This window comes from Bidens hawaiensis, unplaced genomic scaffold (genome assembly GCF_021521415.1).
Source record: "Bidens hawaiensis isolate Kalapana, Puna unplaced genomic scaffold, B.hawaiensis_p1.1 tig00001717_1, whole genome shotgun sequence".
Lineage (NCBI taxonomy): Eukaryota > Viridiplantae > Streptophyta > Magnoliopsida > Asterales > Asteraceae > Bidens > Bidens hawaiensis.
In genome coordinates, this window is record NW_027491097.1 from 3,811,864 (window position 1) to 3,832,660 (window position 20,797).

General features: G+C 35.0%; 1 protein-coding gene across 2 annotated transcripts; it reads left to right on the forward strand.

Annotated features, from left to right (window-relative positions):
* Positions 1 to 8,495: 8,495 nt before the first annotated feature.
* On the forward strand, positions 8,496 to 18,195 carry LOC143594877 (peptidyl-prolyl cis-trans isomerase FKBP16-4, chloroplastic-like). Of its 2 annotated transcripts, none has more exons than XM_077074077.1 (10): positions 8,496 to 8,624; positions 8,715 to 8,820; positions 15,123 to 15,181; positions 15,286 to 15,341; positions 15,507 to 15,564; positions 16,413 to 16,487; positions 16,599 to 16,688; positions 16,759 to 16,836; positions 17,695 to 17,735; positions 17,809 to 18,195. In XM_077074077.1, exons 2-10 carry the CDS (start codon positions 8,796 to 8,798, stop codon positions 17,834 to 17,836), a joined length of 510 nt encoding a protein of 169 aa, XP_076930192.1. In that variant the 5' UTR covers positions 8,496 to 8,624; positions 8,715 to 8,795; the 3' UTR covers positions 17,837 to 18,195. The 2 variants fall into 2 exon arrangements, with proteins under 2 accessions (XP_076930192.1, XP_076930195.1); XM_077074080.1 differs by having other exon boundaries at positions 15,126 to 15,181; positions 17,809 to 18,190.
* The last annotated feature ends 2,602 nt before the right edge of the window (positions 18,196 to 20,797 follow it).

Consider the following 20,797-nt stretch of genomic DNA (forward strand, 5'->3'; position numbering starts at 1 on the left):
AAAACCTTTATCCAACAAATCTTGCAGTTGAGTGGATAACTCTTGAAGCTCTGCCGGTGCGAGCCGATACGGGGCTCGTGCTATGGGTGCTGCACCGGGTGTCAATTCGATTTGGAACTCGACTTGCCGAATAGGTGGGAGTCCAGGCAAATCCTCCGGGAAAACTTCCGGAAAATCTCGCACAATCGGTATGTCTTCGATTTGCTTCTCCTCCGCGGGTTTCTCAACAATATGGGCTAGAATTTCCGGATAACCCTTTCGTAGATACTTCTGCACCTTCATGAGGGTGATGACGCTGGTGGTAATGCCGCTCTTCTCGCCCTGGACTGAAATGATCTCGCCGGAAGGGGTAGTGATGTGGACTATCTTGTCATGACATATAATCTCCGCTCGGTTCTCAGATAACCAGTCCATACCGACAACGACATCGAAACTACCAAGTGTAAAAGGTACGAGGTCGATATCAAAAGTATGACCTGACAGTCTCAACTTACATCCCGCAAGTACATGAGTTGTTTCTATAGACTTACCGTCAGCTAATTCAACAGGAAACTTAGCATCTAACGGGGTTGGAATTAAGTCTAAGAGTTTACTAAAGGCTTTCGACACAAAACTCCTATCAGCTCCAGTGTCAAACAAAACAGAAGCAAAACAGTCGTTCACAGGAAACTTACCGGTCACCACATACGGGTCGCTGCGGGCTTGGCCCGACCCAATGAGGAAAGCTCTACCTTTACCATTGCTTCCGCCACTGCTGCTGCCTCTATTGTTCTCATTCTGCTTTAGCTTGGGGCAATCCTTCCTGAAATGAACCTCTTGACCACACTCGAAACATCCTTTAGTCGCTATGGGTGGTTTAGGAGCACCCTTTGCCGCTAGGTCTCCCCTACATTCTTTGGCCTGATGGCCCATTTTTCCGCATCTCAGACACTTGACACGGTCACACGAGCCAGCATGGTGATAGTTGCACCTGTTGCATTTCGGATGTTTCCCAGCATAGCCGCTCGAACCCTGCCCACCACCGGTGTTGTTATTGTTGGGACCCTAATTGTTGAAGCTCCGAGTGAGTTCGGGCTTACGGTAGTGTTGTTGCTGTGGGGGGTTCGATGATGAGGACCTGGTGTTGTCAAATTTCCTCTTTCCATTACTCGGGTTATTGTTTCTGTTGTTGTCAGTGATCGGGTTATCACGGGTTTTAGAGGTCGAACCTCTAGGTGGTAATGCACCTTGGGTCACTGCCTGATCCGTCAGTTTGTGAGCTAACCGGATCGCTTGTTGAATTGTAGCCGGTTTGGAAGACGTCACCATACCCTGAATTTGCGGTACCAACCCATCGATGTACATCTCGATTCTCTTACTCGGCGGGTCTACCATCCGTGGACACATTACTGCTAGCTCGGGAGAACGAGTGGTGTAGGCTTCAATCTCGGAACCCACCATTTTCAACGACCAAAACTCATATTCCAGCTTCGCGATTTCCTCTCTAGGACAATACTCTTCCCGCATCATGTTCTTGAACTCTTCCCAGTTCATAGCGTTTGCTAATTCCAATCCAAGAATTTGCACTTTTGAATTCCACCAAGTGAGAGCAGAATCTTCCAGTGTTCCAGCAGCAAATTTGACCCTACTGGCAGGTGGACAGTTACACATCTCGAAAGCTAATTCGGCCTTCTCAGCCCAACGCAGGAACCCTATGGCTCCCTCAGTGCCCTTAAACGAATTGGGCTTGCAATCCAGGTAGTTCTTGAAAGTACACGTTCCAGTTGGACCTCCGGCTTGATTCTGAACATGTGCGGCTAGAGCTGCCGCCGCATAGTCGTTCAATAAGGTCTGAAGTTCTGCTGCGGTTAAGTTGATGTTATCGCGACCGTGTCCAGCGTTTCTTCCGGTCATCTAGGTGTTATCATCCTGAGATGTCGTCGCCTGAGAATACGTCCGAGTGTGCATCCTCCTTAGTATCTTCCTTGGGTTCTTCCTCAGGTTCTGCTGCATCCTGAGCAATTTGCATCTGTAAGACATCGCAACGCTCTAGAGCTATCTCTGTCCGGGTCCTCGCCACTTGGAGTTGCTCTTGCAAGTCTATCATCTCTGCTTGCGTTCTTCTCATAATCTTCATCTGCTGATCATTAGCATCTTGCATTCCCTTCATAGTCGTTTTCAGGCGGGAAATTTCCTCCCTAGCCTCAGTTCCATCTCTTATCAGTCCGGGAATGTCCGCTCTCGCCGAGCGCATAAAACCTACGTCACGTTCTAAACAAGAGACAACAGCTGCGAGAACTCGCTCTACAGGTTCAGTTATGGGTGGTAGAGTATTGGGGTAAGCATGACGACTCGGGTGGGGTAGCGGGGGAACTTGTTCGCGATAGACCAGACGCCTGATCAGACTCGGGTACCAATCCCAGCTAATGTCGTCGTCGTACATGCCTCCAGACAGGCGATACCGCTTCGGTGCAGGGGCTTCTAGTTCCGGGACTACTCGGGGTGGCGATGAGGTAGGTAACTGCGGTTCCTTTCCATGAGCATGAGTCATCTGGTCAGATGATGATGATGGTAGCGTCGACATCCCTACAGGTAAGCCGTGTATGCGCGCGTATGAGTGAATGAGGTAAGAGATATGATAACGAAAGACTACACAAACTATATATGCAGTGCGTAAAATTATAACTAATGGGTCGTTGCGGTTATAGTCTAGTATGCATGCAATTTCTAGTTCGCTATAACCAATGGCTCTGATACCAATCTGTCACACCCTCAAAAATCCACTAACGGAGTTTTACCGTCAGAGGGTGTGAACTAACAGGATTGGAATCATTAGTTATAATCAAACCATAAGTAAAGTTTTCAAAACATGAAAACATTTAAGTGTAAATTTGTTTGCATCTTGAGTTAACGTTTTAAATGATATTATCAAATAACATATAAGCCTAACACATAATTATCATATAATTATTGTTTGGTTGTTTTTCGTTTATTCACTAATGATTTGCGTCAACTCGTTTGCGTTTCGGTGCAATCCCGAAAAACTACACATGTAGTAATTGTCAAGCGTCATTTAAAACCTTAGTTTAAATGTAATGAGGTGTGCGTTATAGATCAAGTGATCTTAAGTTTGAATTGACGGAGTTTGGATTAACGGAGTTAACCTGAAATTGACGAGTGTCACATCATTCCCATGTTAAAGAATTTTTGTCCCGAAAATTTGAGTCAAGTCGCGATGAGTGTCTGAAAAAGCAAGAAAAATTTTCAGTTTGTCATAGTAGTCAAATTATCCATAGGTGCAATCAATGCATTTGAAACATTGAAGCAGGGTCTTTCCTCCTTAATCATTTCATTCTCTATCATCTCTATTTCAGCAGCTTGGAGAAAGCACACTACATCATCCACTTTCAGCTCATTAAAGTTGTGCTTTGTAAGGATGAACTTGCAAGCAGTGTACCACTCCTTTGGCATAGAGTTGAGCAGTTTTGTATTCAGATCAAAGTCTGTCATAACATAGTCAGTGGTCCTGAGATCATTCACTATTCCCAAAAACATTTCAAGGATAGACTTCAACCTTTCTCATCTTTGTACTTAAATCTTTCTAGCTGCTGCTTCAGCTCTGCTTCTTGATGTTTTTGAGCTCAACGTTTCCTTCAAACATTTCAAGTATTGCATCATACATTGCCTTGGCATTGGGATGATGTGCCACCTTGGTGAGTATTTCCCAAGACAGACCTAGCTTCAACATAGCTAAAGCCTTGTCATCAACCTTTCTCATTCTTTCTCTTATAGCAGCAGTTGCAGCTGCATTTGCCCCTTCTACAGCTTCTCCTTGTGGACCATTCTTGATGGAGTTCCACATATCAACATCATTATAGCAAACAGCTGCTTCAAACAAGACCTTCCATTTTGTGAAATTTTCCTGTCCATACAACCTAGGAATCTTGTTAGTAGAGACTTCTTGTTCCTCGTAACCAGACATTTTATGAAAAACAAAAGTAATTTCTTTATAAAAACAGAGTTTCAAAAATATTCAGATCTGAAAACCAATAGTTCAGATCTGAGGTTTCTAATTCGATAAGAACAAGATTTAAATATAAAGATTAAAACTTTAAATAGAACAAGGAAGAGAAAACACCAAATGATTGTAGATCTGGAAGAAAAATGAAGAACATAGCTGCTGACGTCACTTTTCAATGTAACAGTGATCTGCTTACGTCATTCTTCTTCAAATCTTCAATCAGCAACAATCTTTCTAAAATAGCAGAAATCAGCTTTGATACCACTTGTCAGGTCCCCGAATTTAGCTGGATCTTACTTAATCATGTCATAACTCACACAGATTGATGTGTCGACAAGGGAGTTAATGACGGGTTGCTATATTTAGAAAGATTACTGTTTGTTAAAGGCGGAATCAATAACAAACATGATAGTTGCAATTAATAATCAGAGGTAGATAACACAAACAAGATTCACTCAAAAGATTTCCATTTATATAATTTTCATCATACAAAGTGGATAATCGATTTAGGGTTTCTTTTAGGAAAACGGCAGTAACTCAATAAATATTATCATATTCAGCCGCCTATTTTTCCGTGTTGTGTCTCTCTTTCTCTCTCTGTCCTCAGGTGTGCCCTAATTATTCCTTTTATAGGCCTGACACCCTTGGACAGCTGTCATTCCTTCTAGAAACCATAAATACAATGTACATAATCAAATTACATATTCAAAATAATCTAAGTGTAAAACAAGTCTTCCGGGTAGGCTTTGCATCAATCTTCATTTTCTGAGTACGCTGTGTACTCTACCATCCTTCAGGACTTGGTAACATAGAAGTGTGCCCGGGATCAGTTTCCGGGTAGACTTTACTTGAAGAGTATTTTACTCGGGTAGACTTCAATCTTCTTGACTTTGCCAGACTTTGCCCGACAAACTCTTACGAGCAACCTTGTTCTTCAATGATCCATTTCAACTCTTTGCTATAAAATAACTTATTAGCAAAGTGTACTCGGGAGTACTGTTCTTTGCTTGAGTTGAACCTTGCCCGATGTTACTTAGTGATTATTCATTTCAATCATCAAGCATGTTCGGACCACTATTATTAATGAATACCTTGCCCGGTCTTCCAATCACTTGGCTTCATGGACTTGGTTAGCCAAAAGCTTACTCGGGAGTGAACTTTACTTGGCTATGAAGAACAGACTTGCTTGATAAAGTGAACCTTGCCCGGATTTACATAAACTAGTGAACTTTGCCCGGTAATACACTAATTTGCAAACCTGCTCGGATATCCACTAAAGAAGACTACTTGAAGATAACCTTGCCCGATAGACAAAATATCGTACCCGGCTAAGTAAAAGTTTTCTCGGATGTCTAAAGTGTGACCGGATCCATACTTAGCGAATTCTGACGAGGTTGAGAAGATTCCAATCTTTCATGTACTTCATTTTGGTCAAATCTTTGACTCAACACAATTATTAAATAAATCAGATACAAACAAGTACATAATTCATACAATAATACAAAATTTATATTTCTTGATTAAAATATTCTTCTAACTAAATTCTTCACTAAGTCTTCACCAACCTGCATTGAATTTCTACGATAGCCTGCATATGCGTATAAAATAGAATATTTGTCAACAACACATGTTGAGTGAGTAAAACACCAGTTTAAGACACAACAATTATAATATATAATATAAAGAAAGATGCAAAATGTTCATGTGAGAGTAAACAGTTAAGCCATATCATATAAACAATCCATCAAACCATAAAGAAAGGGCTCAACCAACCCATATAAATGGACATTGGCTACCAAGCAAGGACTAAACTGTTGCCATAAAAATGGACATCGGTTTCCGAAGTAAGCAAATATCGTTCAAATAAAGCAAGTAAGCAAATAGCAAGTTAGTCATAAATAGATATACACACAAGGATTAACAGTTGCGGTTTTTAATACTAGATAATAGTTAAATATATAAGATACGCACATGTCCCCAAAAAGGTTTAAAAATAAGTAAAATAGGGGAGTGATTACTCACCTTGGTAATTAAGCAAGAGATAACAATTTAATAAGAAAGATAAGTGTAGATCAAGCTCTGACGAGATAGCCTAATAAAGAATAATTGTTAAGATAAATAACTTATGATTTCAACAAAGAACCTTAAACTAGATAGACGTTCGGGATTTGATGACCTAATGGGTTCTGGCGAAAGTTAAAAGTAGATTTATTATTAATTTATTATCAAAGTTCTATCGTAATGATTTAATTGCATAAAAATACTTAGCTAAAAGTTTATAAAATTGTTGGATATACTAGGATAAAAGATTGTTTTAAAATATTGATTTTAAACGAAAATAACTTTAATATATATATATATATATATATATATATATAGGATCATGATCATGAGAGAACCTTTTTGAAATTGAGAACTATAAGAACCATTTTGGACCACAAAAAACCTAAAAATAATAAAAATCATAAAATAAAATAAAACACAAAAATCAAAAAAGTAAAAAAACCAAAATTCTTATTTTATCATCCCGGTTTCATTAAAAAAAACTCGGTTTAGCTAAATTATATACACATATGTATACTATATACATATATGTACATTTACATGTTTTTTTGTACACATGTGCATAATTTAAGATAAATGATGATGTACATATGTGTATATTACGTAACTAGAGATTAAATAAAATTATACATATGTGTATAATACAACGTTTTTTTTTATTTTTTTAATGAATCCGGAATGAAATATAAGAATTTTGGTTTTTTTACTTTTTTAAAATTTTTATTATTTTTTGTTTTATGATTTTTTAAATATTTTTTTCAAAGGTGTTTTAGGTGGTTTAAAATGGTTCTCAAAGTTCACAATTTGCAAAGGGTTCTCTTAGGATCCTTACCTTATATATATATATATATATATATTTCAATAAGTATTGTAAATAATCAATAATAGGTAATAATATTTGAATAACTATAATCTTTTATAAAATAATTGAATTTATATCTTTGAACATGTCTTAATATATCATTTAACAAGATTATATTAACTATATATACATATTTATCTTCAAAACCTTTTAATATATATATGGTTTTAACCATGGTTCGAAAAGCAACTAGTAAATGTTTCGATTTAAACAAAATATCAATTTATTATTTATCTTATAGTATTTATAATTTAATTTATTGAATTAATATATTATATATAATTAGAATAAAGCTGAAAAAGAATAAAAACTACAAATAACAGCCTGCTGGGACTCGAACCCGGGTCCCCAGCCGGCATGCTCATCAACACACACCCACGCTAGCCATCTCGGCTAGGGTGCGAGTTGGTTATCCCGCACAGAAACTTTAAAACCTTCAAACCCTAACCCAGATCATACACCAAACCCTAGAATTAACAATCTGTATATCCGATGGAAGTTTGGTTAATTAAGGTTAGAGTTAAAGATCTACATTGAAAGCCGATTATAATAATACAAATGATTACCTTAAACGAACATCCAATGAGGGTGTAATTGTTATTAACAGGGACGGCCATAAACGGACCAGGAACTCGATATTCCAACTGATGTTAATCGGGTGGTTTACTGGCGATGGATTAAGGATCCTATCTGCACCTTTAATTGAATTATATTGCTCGATTACATGCTTAACAATAAACGGTTAAAGACGGCTTCGATGTAAAAGAAATACAAATCAAATTGATCGATGTTTCATAATAGTTGATGTCGGTAGGCCGAAATAGAATGATTAGCATAAAATTTGATTCAATTTCCATATTGAACGCGAGAATTAAGGTCCAAGCTACACCAAGTATAAACGGGTTCTCAATACGGGTTAGGATCTGGGTCGGATTTTAGGTAAACGGGTCCGGGATGGGGTTTAATATAATAATTATAGTAGAAATTGCAGTATGATCCCTGAAGATTGGAGGTGGAAACACAATGAGATAATACTTTATGTTTGGGTTAAAATTGCCACAATTTGAAAGTTATAAATATGTTTTATGTAATTAATTATATAATAATATAATAATAGTTAATTTACTCGAAAAATGCGGTAAAATTTCTCGGACATCGAAGTGGGTCGGGTTTTACTAAAAATATAAAATTTGAAAAGTTTGAGTTGTTACACCATTGTTGAAGTCCTCAACGGTGAGGAGAGGGGTGGAGGAGTTGCTTGGCTTGAGGAAATAGAAACCAGATATGGGATCAAGAAGATGCTAAAGATGTTAGACGCACTTGGTCCAGGTCTGTAACAAGAAGAGGACGAATAGACATTTTTTTAATGAAAAGTCTTTTAAAAAACAAACAAACTGCATACTAATTTACGAAAAAGCAAGCACTCTCTTAGCATCCTAATAACTAAAATAGATTTCTTTTAAAAGATAAAAAGGAAAGAAGTTTTTGGTGAGTCACCAAAAAAAAATGTGGATGATATTCAAAATACTATCCAAAAATCTGTCATTCATTCATTCATTCGAGGCTGAGAGCATAGACGGAGAAGCCAACAGAAGAAGGAAATGAATGTTATTAGCTTAACAACAGGTGCAATGGAGCTCTCTCTGTACCCTCACAAAGCATCATCTTTCCTCCCTTCCCCGGGGGCTACCAGTTGCAGTAATTAATTATAAAATTCTGTTAATATCATCTTCTACTTCTTCATCTCAACAATTCATTTCTTTTCTTTTCTTCTCTTCTCTTCTGCAGGCCCCCCCCCCAAAAGTTAAGTTTTCAATCGCATGTTCGAATGCCAAATTTTCTGAAATCCAGGGGACTAGACGAGCCTTTATGACTTGGTTTCTCGCTGCTGCAGGTATATTACTACTCATTATTATTTATTTAGGGTGGCTTTTCTATTTCATTTCGAACCATCACTTTGATTTGCTTACTGACATTGAATTAAAGGAAACATAGGTTTTCATCTCATCAATATCATGAATAATGTTCTTCCTGAAATCCGTTTATTTGTTGAACTAGTTTAATTTCTGGATTTGAAAATTGTGGTTTTTGTGGGGTGCAAACTAGTTCATGCTTGAACTCGGCTTGTTTACTATTAATTAATTAATTGGTATATATTTATGATTATTTTTACATATTGTTTTCAATTATAATTTTATATATAACATAATATATATTATTAAGTTATTTTTTCGTAACATTATAATTATATTTATATACTAGTAGGGTACCTGCGCGATGCGGCGTGGGGTAACAATTCACTACACACTTTCTATTTTACTCTTATAAACGCTTTCTTGATGCGTTGACATGCTTTCTAGTAGGGCGTTATATGTAGAAATGAGGCTTATATGTAGAAATTACCAAGACGATGAATAGATTGTGAATGCTTTACTTGATAAAAATGTTAGTATTTAAGGAGATGCGAGATACGTTTTTTTGTTGAACATATAAAGCTTAGTTTAATGTACGTAACGCTGGCATCTCCGATCTCGCACATGTAAGGATCGCGTATTTAGCTGTCACTTATGACCCTTTGTTCATATTTCTTGTTGTCCATTTTTCCTCTATTGATATGAGAAGATCAAGTATAGATAACCGACTTTCTTTCTCAGTCTTTGCGTAACAAGTATTTATGCAATTGTCAAATTAAAATTGGTATTTATATATATGAATTTTTAAACTCAACCAAGTATGTTCCTTCATGTCCGTTTATGAAATTAACAAACAAAAACACATACGAACATGAACAAAAAAATCAATTTGAAATTTAAAGTTTTTAGGTAAATAAGATAACTACCATACCATCAAAAGTCTGAAGGGCTCATTACCAAAAATTCATTTGACAAATTGCCAAAATGAAAAGGGTAACTGCCAGTAAAAGGGTTGTCACTTTGACTGACTTGACTTATTAAGGTCAAAGAAGCTTCAAGTTAAGTATTAAACATTGACTTAAAAGCAAACCACCGTTGTGTGTATTGGTTCCTTTTACAATATGTCTCCTTAGCTTTTTAATCAATACAGCCAAACCATCTTCAATTTCACATATTCCAAATTTCCAATTAATAGGAAAAGAATCATGAGGGTGTGTTTTGCCGCTTTGCGATTTTAAGTTCGGTATTTTTGAGCTAATGTCAAAGTATTTCATTTATGGATGTGTACACTAACATATAACTATTATTCATAATATGTCCGTTAATTGAAAGTTCATACTGTTATATACCTTTTTTAACTCACATATAAGTTTTTATTACAATAATCATCATCATCATCATCATCATCATCATCATAATAATAATAATAATAATAATAATAATAATAATATTTATTATTATTATTATTATTATTATTGCTGTTGCTGTTGCTACCAGTACTATTATTATTATTATTATTATTATTATTATTAATTTATCAGTTTTGAGAAATAACACACCTTGCTTTGCCCTAGCTTGCACCACATCAAAAATCTGTTTGATCATGTCAAAAATGGTAACCTTTGAAGCAGCAACTACTTCAACGAGGATGACCGACATAAAAAATATATAAAAGTTTAAACCAAAACGGATTTGTATCCACAATCAACTTGAGCAGTTGCCTATAATCTAAAACCAGCTTTCCATTTGCAAATCGATAATCTTTACACAATTACAATAACCTAAAGCATTTGATATATCTGAAAAAGTTAAAAGCATAGTATCCAATTAAGCATATTTTTTTCGAATATTTTACATACAATTATTTTTCAGGTACAAAAAACTATTTAAATATCCTTGAAATAAATCCCACCCGTGCTCTTTGTATGCGCTTGGATCTCCTTTTACTCGTTTCTTGGATCCTCCCGGCATCATAAACTTACTGTCCAGCTACAAGCTAACAAGTCCAATAATTAGTTTACCGACTCTTGGGTCTAGCTACAAGCTAGCAAGTCCAATTCCAATAATTAGTTTACCTATACACAAATCAATGCCAAAGTACACTCATATGGATTTTTCTTGATATATAAGAAATAAAATAATGAAAAAAATACAATACTTTAAATCTTGAAAAGGAAAAAAGAAAAAATATCAGATCTTGAAAAAACAATAAAAAACTTACCAAAATACATTTAAAAAAAAGGTAAATATCTACCGAACATAAAAAATCTAACAAACATCAAAGATCTACACAACATATTATAATGATCTACACCCATACCTTTTTTTAGAAATGAATCACGTAATTAGTTTTAGTTTACCCATTAGTTTGTAACATATCTACCTATTATAATAAAGTAAAATAATTGCGACACGTGTCAGTTTGTGGTTAATCATCACAATTTTTTTCCCTCCAAAACTAATATGTGTCATATATCAATATTTATTTACTTTCCTTTTACACTCCATTTATATTATATTTATAACATGATTAAATTATTGATTTTTCTTTAAACTATATTTGTATTATATCTACACTCTTTTATAAAAAAAAACATTTACATGTTATACTTCTATACGTTGATAAAATATATTTCACAATATACTTGGTGAAATTCAAAAATCAACAACAAACTGTGTTTGTTAAATATTGAAAAGAATATAAATTTATATGTTATCATTAACATATTATACTATGTTTATTGTTGAAGATTGTAAATAAAAAATAAAAAAAAATCTAATATGCTTTCAATTTGCGAAGTAATTTTTTATTCATTAAATTATAAATATATACTTAAAAGTTGATCCATTTTTTAAAAATAAATTCATTTTTCTATTGGTTTTTTTGTACATTGTCATATAAATTTATAAATTATAAATATATGATTTAAATATATATATATATTTTCGATTAAATTAGTAAACTATAAATATATTGTTAAATTATAAATATAGTATATACCAATCACTTTCAAATATAATAAAATATGTATTAAATTGTAAGGATAGTATATACCAATCAGTTTCAAATATAATAAAGATTATCATATTTAGTTTCTTACATTTTTTTTTATCAAAGATTGTTTAGAGTTTTTTGTGAAACTTAAATTTGATGTTACGGGTAAATAGATCATTTGATACAAATTAACTCATTTGATACAAATTAACTGCATTTTGCTCAAATTTGTTACGAGTAAAATAGGGGTAATCTGAATATTTTTTAAAAGTTTAAGAGTGCAAATAGAATTATTAACAGACTTGTTACGAGTTCAAAGTTTTGACTTGAAAATGTAAAATAAATGAAAGTTAGAATTTTAATTGTGATTGGGTTTCAAATTTATTTTTAAGGACATTGTTGGAAATAGCCAAAAGATTCGGGATTTTGCACATAGAGAATTTTTCCCATAACTATTAAAATTTAAGAAAAAATGACAAACACTCTTGACATGCCACCTCTATACCTATCAATGCTTCTAACTTTTATCAAATTATAAACATTTATGTCAACATTGAATTTTCCTTAAATAATGATCAGAATGTTGTATGTGAAACATGCCGTACAAAATTATGCTCAAGTAAAGCAAAATATTCATAAAATTGAACAGGTTAACATGTTATTTTTTTGTCAATTGGAAAAGTCGAGAAACCCTTCAAACTTACCAAAAAAATTTTAATAATAGTGTAGTTTAAAAATATTATTATCTGAGAAGTATTCTCCGAAATTGGTTTGTAGCCAAATTTGTTTCAATTATACATATATGTCATTGAGAATAAATTTTCAATAGATGAAGTGTTTTTGGGTATATTTTTGCAGGTGCAATATTTTTTTTATTAAGTTTATTTTTTTTGAAAAAAATCATTTTGTGATATAAATAAAATCAATTTATGTATAATGATACAAAAATAGATGTAATATATTTTTTTATATACATTATTGTAGAATAATGAAAACCCCGTCAGGTGTGATATATTATTGATCAACTATATATAGGAGTACAGTTGAGATAAATACAAGGAAACATAATCAAATACAATCTCCTAATTATGGTAACACTATCATACTAAAACTCTAATAATATATTCTTCTACAATATTCTCTAATAATTATGTATTGTTTTATTTGTAACTTAATTATTTTGATCATCTCGTGTGTTACACGGGCTTTAAAGCTAGTTAAAGTAATATTAAATGAAAATCAGATTACAATACGAACTATAAAAAGTACTTGAGTTCGAAGTTTGGAAAAAAATGAATACCCATATTAGGATCTCCAACATCCACACATCTGCAAGTAGGAAAAACCAAAACACACCCAATATTAGGATCTTGATCATCCTACCCCCACGTTAAATTCATAAAAAATCAAGGATCTTGAACTACGAAATCGAGACACGCAATCGAGATCCGACTCATGAGAGCTTGACCAGAAGGCCGGAAGGCTCACCAAAACCCTAGCCACCATCATCAGAGGCGGTAATCAGGCCTTTGAACTCTTCAGTCTCTTGCTAGGGTTTGAGAGAGATATATGAATGAGATACTGATAAAATTATATCAAAGATGAAGGATATATATATATATATATATATATATATATATATATATATATATATATATATATATATATATATATATATAGGATCAGGATCATGAGAGAACCTTTTTGAAATTGAGAACTATGAGAATCATTTTGGACCACAAAAAACTCAAAAATTAAAAAAATCAAAAAATAAAAAAAAACACAAAAATCAAAAAAGTAAAAAAACAAAAATTCTTATTTTATCATCCCGGTTTCATAAAAAAAACTCGGTTTAGCTAAATTATATACACATATGTATAATATATACATATATGTACATTTACATGTTTTTTTGTACACATGTGTATAATTTAAGATAAATGATACTGTACACATGTGTATATTACGTAACTAAAGATTAAATAAAATTATACATATGTGTATAATATGACGTTTTTTTTTATTTTTTTGTATTTTTTTAATGAAACCGGAATGAAATATAAGAATATTGGTTTTTACATTTTAAAGATTTTTATTATTTTTTGTTTTATGATTTTTTTAAATATTTTTTAAAGGTGTTTTTAGTGGTCTAAAATGGTTTTCAGAGTTCTCAATTTGCAAAGGGTTCTCTTAGGATCCTTATATATATATAAAATTTGAATCTAATAAAATTTGAACCTACCTAGTAACTCTTTTGGTATTTTAGAAACTACTAATCTCAAACACTACATCCTATATCCAAGTTTCCATGTCTATTCTTGCTCTTCCTAGAAAACTATCTCTTTTTTACTTTAACCCACCCCTATATAATATATATACTAGCTTTAGAACTCGTGTAATGCACGGAATGCTTAAAAGAAATACAATTTACCTATAGAAATTAATTATTAAATTAAAAAAACTATATTTTATCATTATAAGTTCGAATTATATTTTAAATGGGATATTCATATGAATACGTGGTGTGTTTTCACGCAATTTCTTCATAATCACTATTAAGATGCATCTAGTAATTTTATAAGTTGTAATTATATTTTTTAATGGAATAACAAATTCTAACAAAAGATGATAAGGTATTTCTTTATGAATGACATAAGAAAGATCATGTATATAATTAGCATGAATGAATCACGTTTTTGTATTACAATATCGAAAGATATGGATGAAACTCTATGGATTGTTGAAAAAATATGTGAGAATAAAATTATTTGGTTAAAGGATGAATTGATATGTTTTGATTACACTAACATAAATATGTTTTTATTAAAAATAGAAGAATAGTTTTAGCGAAATTTATGCTAGGAATGAATCTCTAAATGACATGTGTCCCCAATTATCTTCTTTTATTAGAATAGGTAGATGTGTATATATATATATATATCAGATAAATTATATAAATGACAGGCTTGTATAGGCTCGCGAGCCGGCTCGAGATCAATAAGTGAAGCACGGGCTTGGGCTCGTTTATTAAACAAACTTTTTAGGCTCATGCTCGGGCTCTCTTAATCTTGGTGAGCTTTTTAACTAGCCGATCTCGAGTAGCTCGCAAGCATCTCTACTCGTTTGCAGTTTTGCACCCCTAGGCCTATAATGTTGTAATTTGGAAGGAGTAATTTGTTGATCCAAATTATAATATTCAATATGGAATGATAGAAAAGGATACTATTAATGGATGCAGTAATTTAGTATTGTTATACCTAATATGTGGAAATAAATTTTTTAAATGAGCAGCTCCTGGTTTGTGCGTCTCTGATGTTGCTTCTGCTGCTAGTACAAGTAGAAGAGCTGTGAGAGTCTCTCTCTCTATGTGTGTGTCTATATATATGTATATATTTGTATTAATATATGTGTGGTCACTTAATGTTTTGACTCTTCAGTTTTTTTATTGCAGAATAAGGGAGCAAAAGTGCCTGAGAGTGAATACACAACCCTTCCCAATGGGCTAAAGTTAGTAAATTATAAAAACCTACCGTTTTCCTTTTGTTTTGTGTGTGCAATAAAAACTAATCTTATTATTTAAATCAAACTAGTTTCTTTCTTGTTAGTGTCTTTTTTAAAAAGAAGTCATTTGCTTCCAGTATTTTTAGGTTATTTTATGACAAATGTGCTCAGGTACTATGATTTGAAGGTTGGAAATGGAGCTGAAGCGGTGAAGGGATCTCGGGTTGCAGTACGGTTTGTGGCACATTTGTATTTTTAGCTCTTTTGTTTTTATTGGGTATTGTTATTGATTATTGAAATAAGCAACGTAGTGATTACATCGAAAGAGAAGACAACTCTTATTATATACTTAACTGGTTTTAGAGCCTATGAAGGACTGTTAACTTTTTGTTATACTATTAAGAGGGTGTATTTTCAACAATAAGTTTTTGGGCCAATTTCATATACCCCCTACAAACTTTAAAAAAATCATATACGCCCTTACAAAGTAGTTAAAATATCAAATATACCCAATTCGTTACAAACATTTATTAAATTACCATTTACTTTCTAAAACATTAAAGTATCATATATGCCCATCTTCAACTTCAATATTTTTATTTACCCACTTAAAACTTCATTTTTTTTGTATTATGCGACTTATGGGTTCGCACGTATAGATTTGATTGTTGGGTTATCTACTATTGATAGAGACAAGAGGGAGAGGGCAGTTCGTTTCGCTTGCCTATCGTCGATGTCGATCAAAATCCAAATAAAAAATGGGTTTATACAAATGTAGTCATTAAGTAAAGATTAATTACAATTGGACATATATGATATTTTTAGTTTCGGTTGAGTATATATGAAAATTTTTAAGTTTGTAAGCATATATATGAAATGATTTCCAAAATTTGTCGCACATATAGTTATCTGAATTTGATTATATACATCACAGTAATATTAACATGCAATAAGTTACATGTCTGATGTTTTCCTTAACATTATCCTTGTCAATTTGTGAGAAAGTGGTAGATCAATATGTTTATGCTTCAGGTTGCTTTGTACCATGTAACTCAGTGAACTTATATATCATTATAGGTACACTATGTTGCTAAATGGAGAAACATCACTTTTATGACAAGCAGACAAGGGCTCGGTGTCGGTGGAGGAACAGTAAGGATAAATAAACATTCAACTTTGTTATGTAACTCGTTTTTTTAATTTAACATGTTCCGGTTACACGTAATTTTGGGTTTATATTGATGAAATTTCTTGATGTTCCAGCCTTATGGGTTTGACGTTGGTGAGTCAGAGAGAGGAAACGTTCTTAAAGGATTAGACGTTGGGGTACAAGGCATGCGTGTAGGAGGCCAGGTACTCGTTTATGCTATGTTTTATTTAATTTAAGGAACATCATTAACTAGTAAATTAATTTGTGTTGCAGCGGCTACTGATTGTTCCTCCTGAACTTGCTTATGGAAGCAAGGGTGTCCAGGAAATTCCTCCAAATGCAACCATTGAGGTAGCTACTTTTTTCTAGCGTGTATAACTGAAATAGGTCAGAATGGGTTCGGGGTATGGGCCAGAACAGGTTCTAAGCAAACTGAAATGGATCAGAACGGGTTAATACGGGCCATTTGAAAAATATCAAACTTTATAACGGGTTTAGCCAAAATAGAATCATTTTAAATGAGTTGTTTAAAAAATAAAAATACCCACCCTACCTAAACGCCAGCTGTAGTCCGGTAGTGATGGCTGTGGTGACGGAGTGGAATAGCAGAGGCGGTGGGGTGTCGGTGGTCTCGACAAGTAGGTGAGGACAAACATTGGTCATTGGTGTAGCTAACCAAGTTGGACCCCTTATTAAAGTTATTGGTTACCCGTTTTGACCTGTTGACTAATTTGAGATGACTCATTTTATCGTAGTTGACTAACTAAGGTGATCCAGTAAACCCATATTCGTTTTAGCTTCGCCCAAATTAGCCCATTATTTGAACAAGTGGTCATTATTGCCACACATAGTGGATATTTCTTTCTGGATTTCATTGTCAGGCTTATTTGTGGTCATTTTTTTTATGTATTAGATTCACTAGGGACGTTACTCACATCTTGAATGTTGTGGAGCCTCTTTTGACATAGTTGTCAAAAAGAGGGGTTGAAAATAATTGAATACTCAATATAATTGTTTTTAGAAAGTAAGTGCTAACCCCATTTAGGAGGTTTTCAACCCATATATTTTATTTCACTTGTATATGTTTTCTCTCTTTTATAGATGGGTACAACTTAAATCGCTAAAGAAAAAAAAAACGCTTGAATGCCCATAGGGTATAGATTTTGTATTAATATTAATATCTTACGTTGTTTGTTTTTAATAATGTAGATAGATGTTGAATTACTGTCGATCAAACAAAGTCCATTTGGGTAAGTAGATGAATGTCTTCCTTCCTTGGGTTTTAAGCTCAGATACTTACAATTAGTTATAAACATTTTGTAGGACTCCTGTCAAAATAGTTGAAGGATAAGATGAATCTCCCCTATTGCTGGCCTTTTGCTCTACACATAAGTTGGAATATGATCATCAGCACAAGGACCATTCTGCTGCTTTTCAGACTACCACAACTTTTTCTTTACTAGATGCCACGTTATTTTTGTATTAAACTGTGCATCCTTTTTATCTCAGGGTATATAATATTTGTGTGTTTTTTGGGCCAACCTTATTAATTGAAGTTCTAAGAAACAGCATACTGTTGCTCGTGTCGTGTTACCCCTACACCCACACTATAGTGTGACAATATTGTTACTAAATACATAGCATCCGATCCGCCGCTTTTTTATCTGTTCACTAAACAACTTGAGGCTGACCTGCATTTCATACAATGCTAGCTCCTTACTGTTCGATATGGTCCTCTATAGTCCAGATTGGTGATACTTAGTCAAAGGTTCGATTTTACTCTTTGCTCCAAGCCATAACGTCTTGTTTGAGATGACTTGAGTGTTCTTAGAACATTTTTATTGTTCATTTCACATTTAATTTTTTAGTTATATTATTAGTTTATTACTACATTTTGTTTCTTTCCAGGTTCTTGTATTCATCTATATACAAAGAGACGTTGTACCTTTTTTTTCAAGTAAATATATTTTTAAAAACATTATTCATATCAGAACATCGATAACGGTGTCAATGTGAGAACATCCATAACGGTGCCCATTTGACAGAATGGATGCTGAAGAAACACTAATCAGACCCCGGGCAGATTACGGGTAACCTGGGGGTTAGATGTTTCCCACGAGGGGTTAGACCCGGCAAAGATGGTTCTTCTGATAACCTGCAAAACAGACACCGTGAGCTCGTCACTGAGAAGGGGGGGGGGTTCCTCCTTGTGACCACCCTCCGGCGTGAGAATCAGACTAGATTGCTCTTGAATATAAATGTATATTAAGAGATTGCTAGAGCAGATATCAGGTATAATATGTAATACGAGATAGTATATGATGATAAGATGATAAGATGAGATGATCATACCATTTGGGGTATTTATAGCCGAAGGTAGGTTTCCAAAGAGGTGTGGCCGGCTGAATAGTATTCCTGTTCTACCAACTGTGGCCTACGCACGTGCCCTGCTGGTAGTTGGTGGGTAGGCAGCGGCTGACATTGACCAGGCCTGCTGTGTACTATTCCTTTTCCACCAACTGCCGGCTATGCACGTGGTATGACAGGAGTTGGTGAGTAGGCAACGGCTAATAGTGACATACAGTACAAGAGCATGCTGCTCGCCATACTGCTGTCAATGAGCTGTCGTATCTTTGGTCAGATCTTTTGCCCATACCTCGTCAGGTACAGTACAGAAGATCTTCCCGTATCGTACGGACTGGCTTATTTGGGCGGGAGTATTCCCCCTCCCGCCTTTGTGCGGGATTGTTCCCGGTTTTGCTCATTCCTTCAGGTGACAACTGAGTGATTGAGAGCTAAGTGCCTTGTGCGTGTAGCCTTGCTGCGCGGGTGGCCTTCCCTGATGGCTTGTATCCGCAGCTGCGGGAACAGGCAGAGTACTTCACCATTGGGAGGCATTTCCTGCGGGAACAGCTTGCGTACTGCGCGTAAGGACGTCACGTCTCTGAGCATGGTGGGTCCTGCGGATCCAGTTGGTTTCTGCGCAGACGTCCCTCTTCAAGGTGAGTCTTGCGGGTCCAACTGGGCTCTGCTAGGACCTACCTCTTCAAGTCCCCCCAGTCCAATGTTCTTCTCATGAATGTTTAATAAAGTGAGGTGAACTTTTGGACTTAAGCAAAGGGTTTTTGAAAAGGGTTTAGTTTTAAGGTTTTCCATGGGGATTCTTCCCGCGGAAGTCCTTGTCACTTGCAGAAATTCCCGACTTTCCTGCTTGATCTTTGGGTATGATGCGGGTAGGTCTGTAACCTCCTCGCAAGTCAGGAGCGTTGAGTCCCACTTGTGTGGATTCTCCATGAGGTTTTGGTAGTTTTGGACATAGTGATCAATTATGTTAAAACCACCAATTCCATCCTGGAGCTTCAAACAATGTAGTTCTCGACGTTCCCGCTATGCGGGGATGTTATTTCCGTTTCCGCAAGCATTGCCCAGAAGATCCTTCTTGGTTTCAATTCCCTGCGGAGCGCTAGGTATGTGAAGGGTTTTGCCTTGACACTGTACTCGCGCTCGTCTTACGGTTACTTTACTTCCAAGGTATTCCTGGCGTCAATTCCCTGCGGGTGCTAGGTATGTGAAGGGTTTTGCCTTAACACTGTACCCGCACCCGTCTTATGGTTACTTGGTTGCCAAGGTATTCTTGGCATCAATTCCCTGCGGGTGCTAGGTATGTGAAGGGTTTTGCCTTAACACTGTACCCGCACCCGTCTTATAGTTACTTGGTTGCTGAGGTATTCTTGGCTTCAATTCCCTGCAGGTGCTAAGTATGTGAAGGGTTTTGCCTTAACACTGTACCCGCACCCGTCTTATGGTTACTTGGTTGCCAAGGTAAGGGGTATTTTCGCGCTTACTTTTGAATCTTTTTGAATTTTTGAAATTCGAAGAGTTGGTGAAAGGATAAGAACAGTCCAAACCTCTGAAACGTCGTGCGACGGTTTCTTCTGACTGTGTCAGGACGTGCAGGAAGTTATGGTGACGTGACAGTACCTGGTCATTCCAGACGCTTTTTCAGGCGCGTAGGCGCGATTTTTCGGGCGCGTGGCCGCGAAATTAATGGTACACGTCCTTTCAACAGCTGTTGCCAGCTTGCTTTTTGCCACGTGTCATAGTTTCATTGCACCTTCGATTTCTCTCTCCTTCGCATTAAATTCATCGCATTAATTGCGATTAGTATATAAAGGGGGAGAGGGTTCTTTGTAATCCACACTTTCACTTTTCTCTTCATCTTCAAAACGATTTCCGGCGAATACTCATCTTTTCAGTCGAGCATTCTCTTGAAATCGTTTTCTTCTTCCATCTGCAAGATGTCGTCTCACGA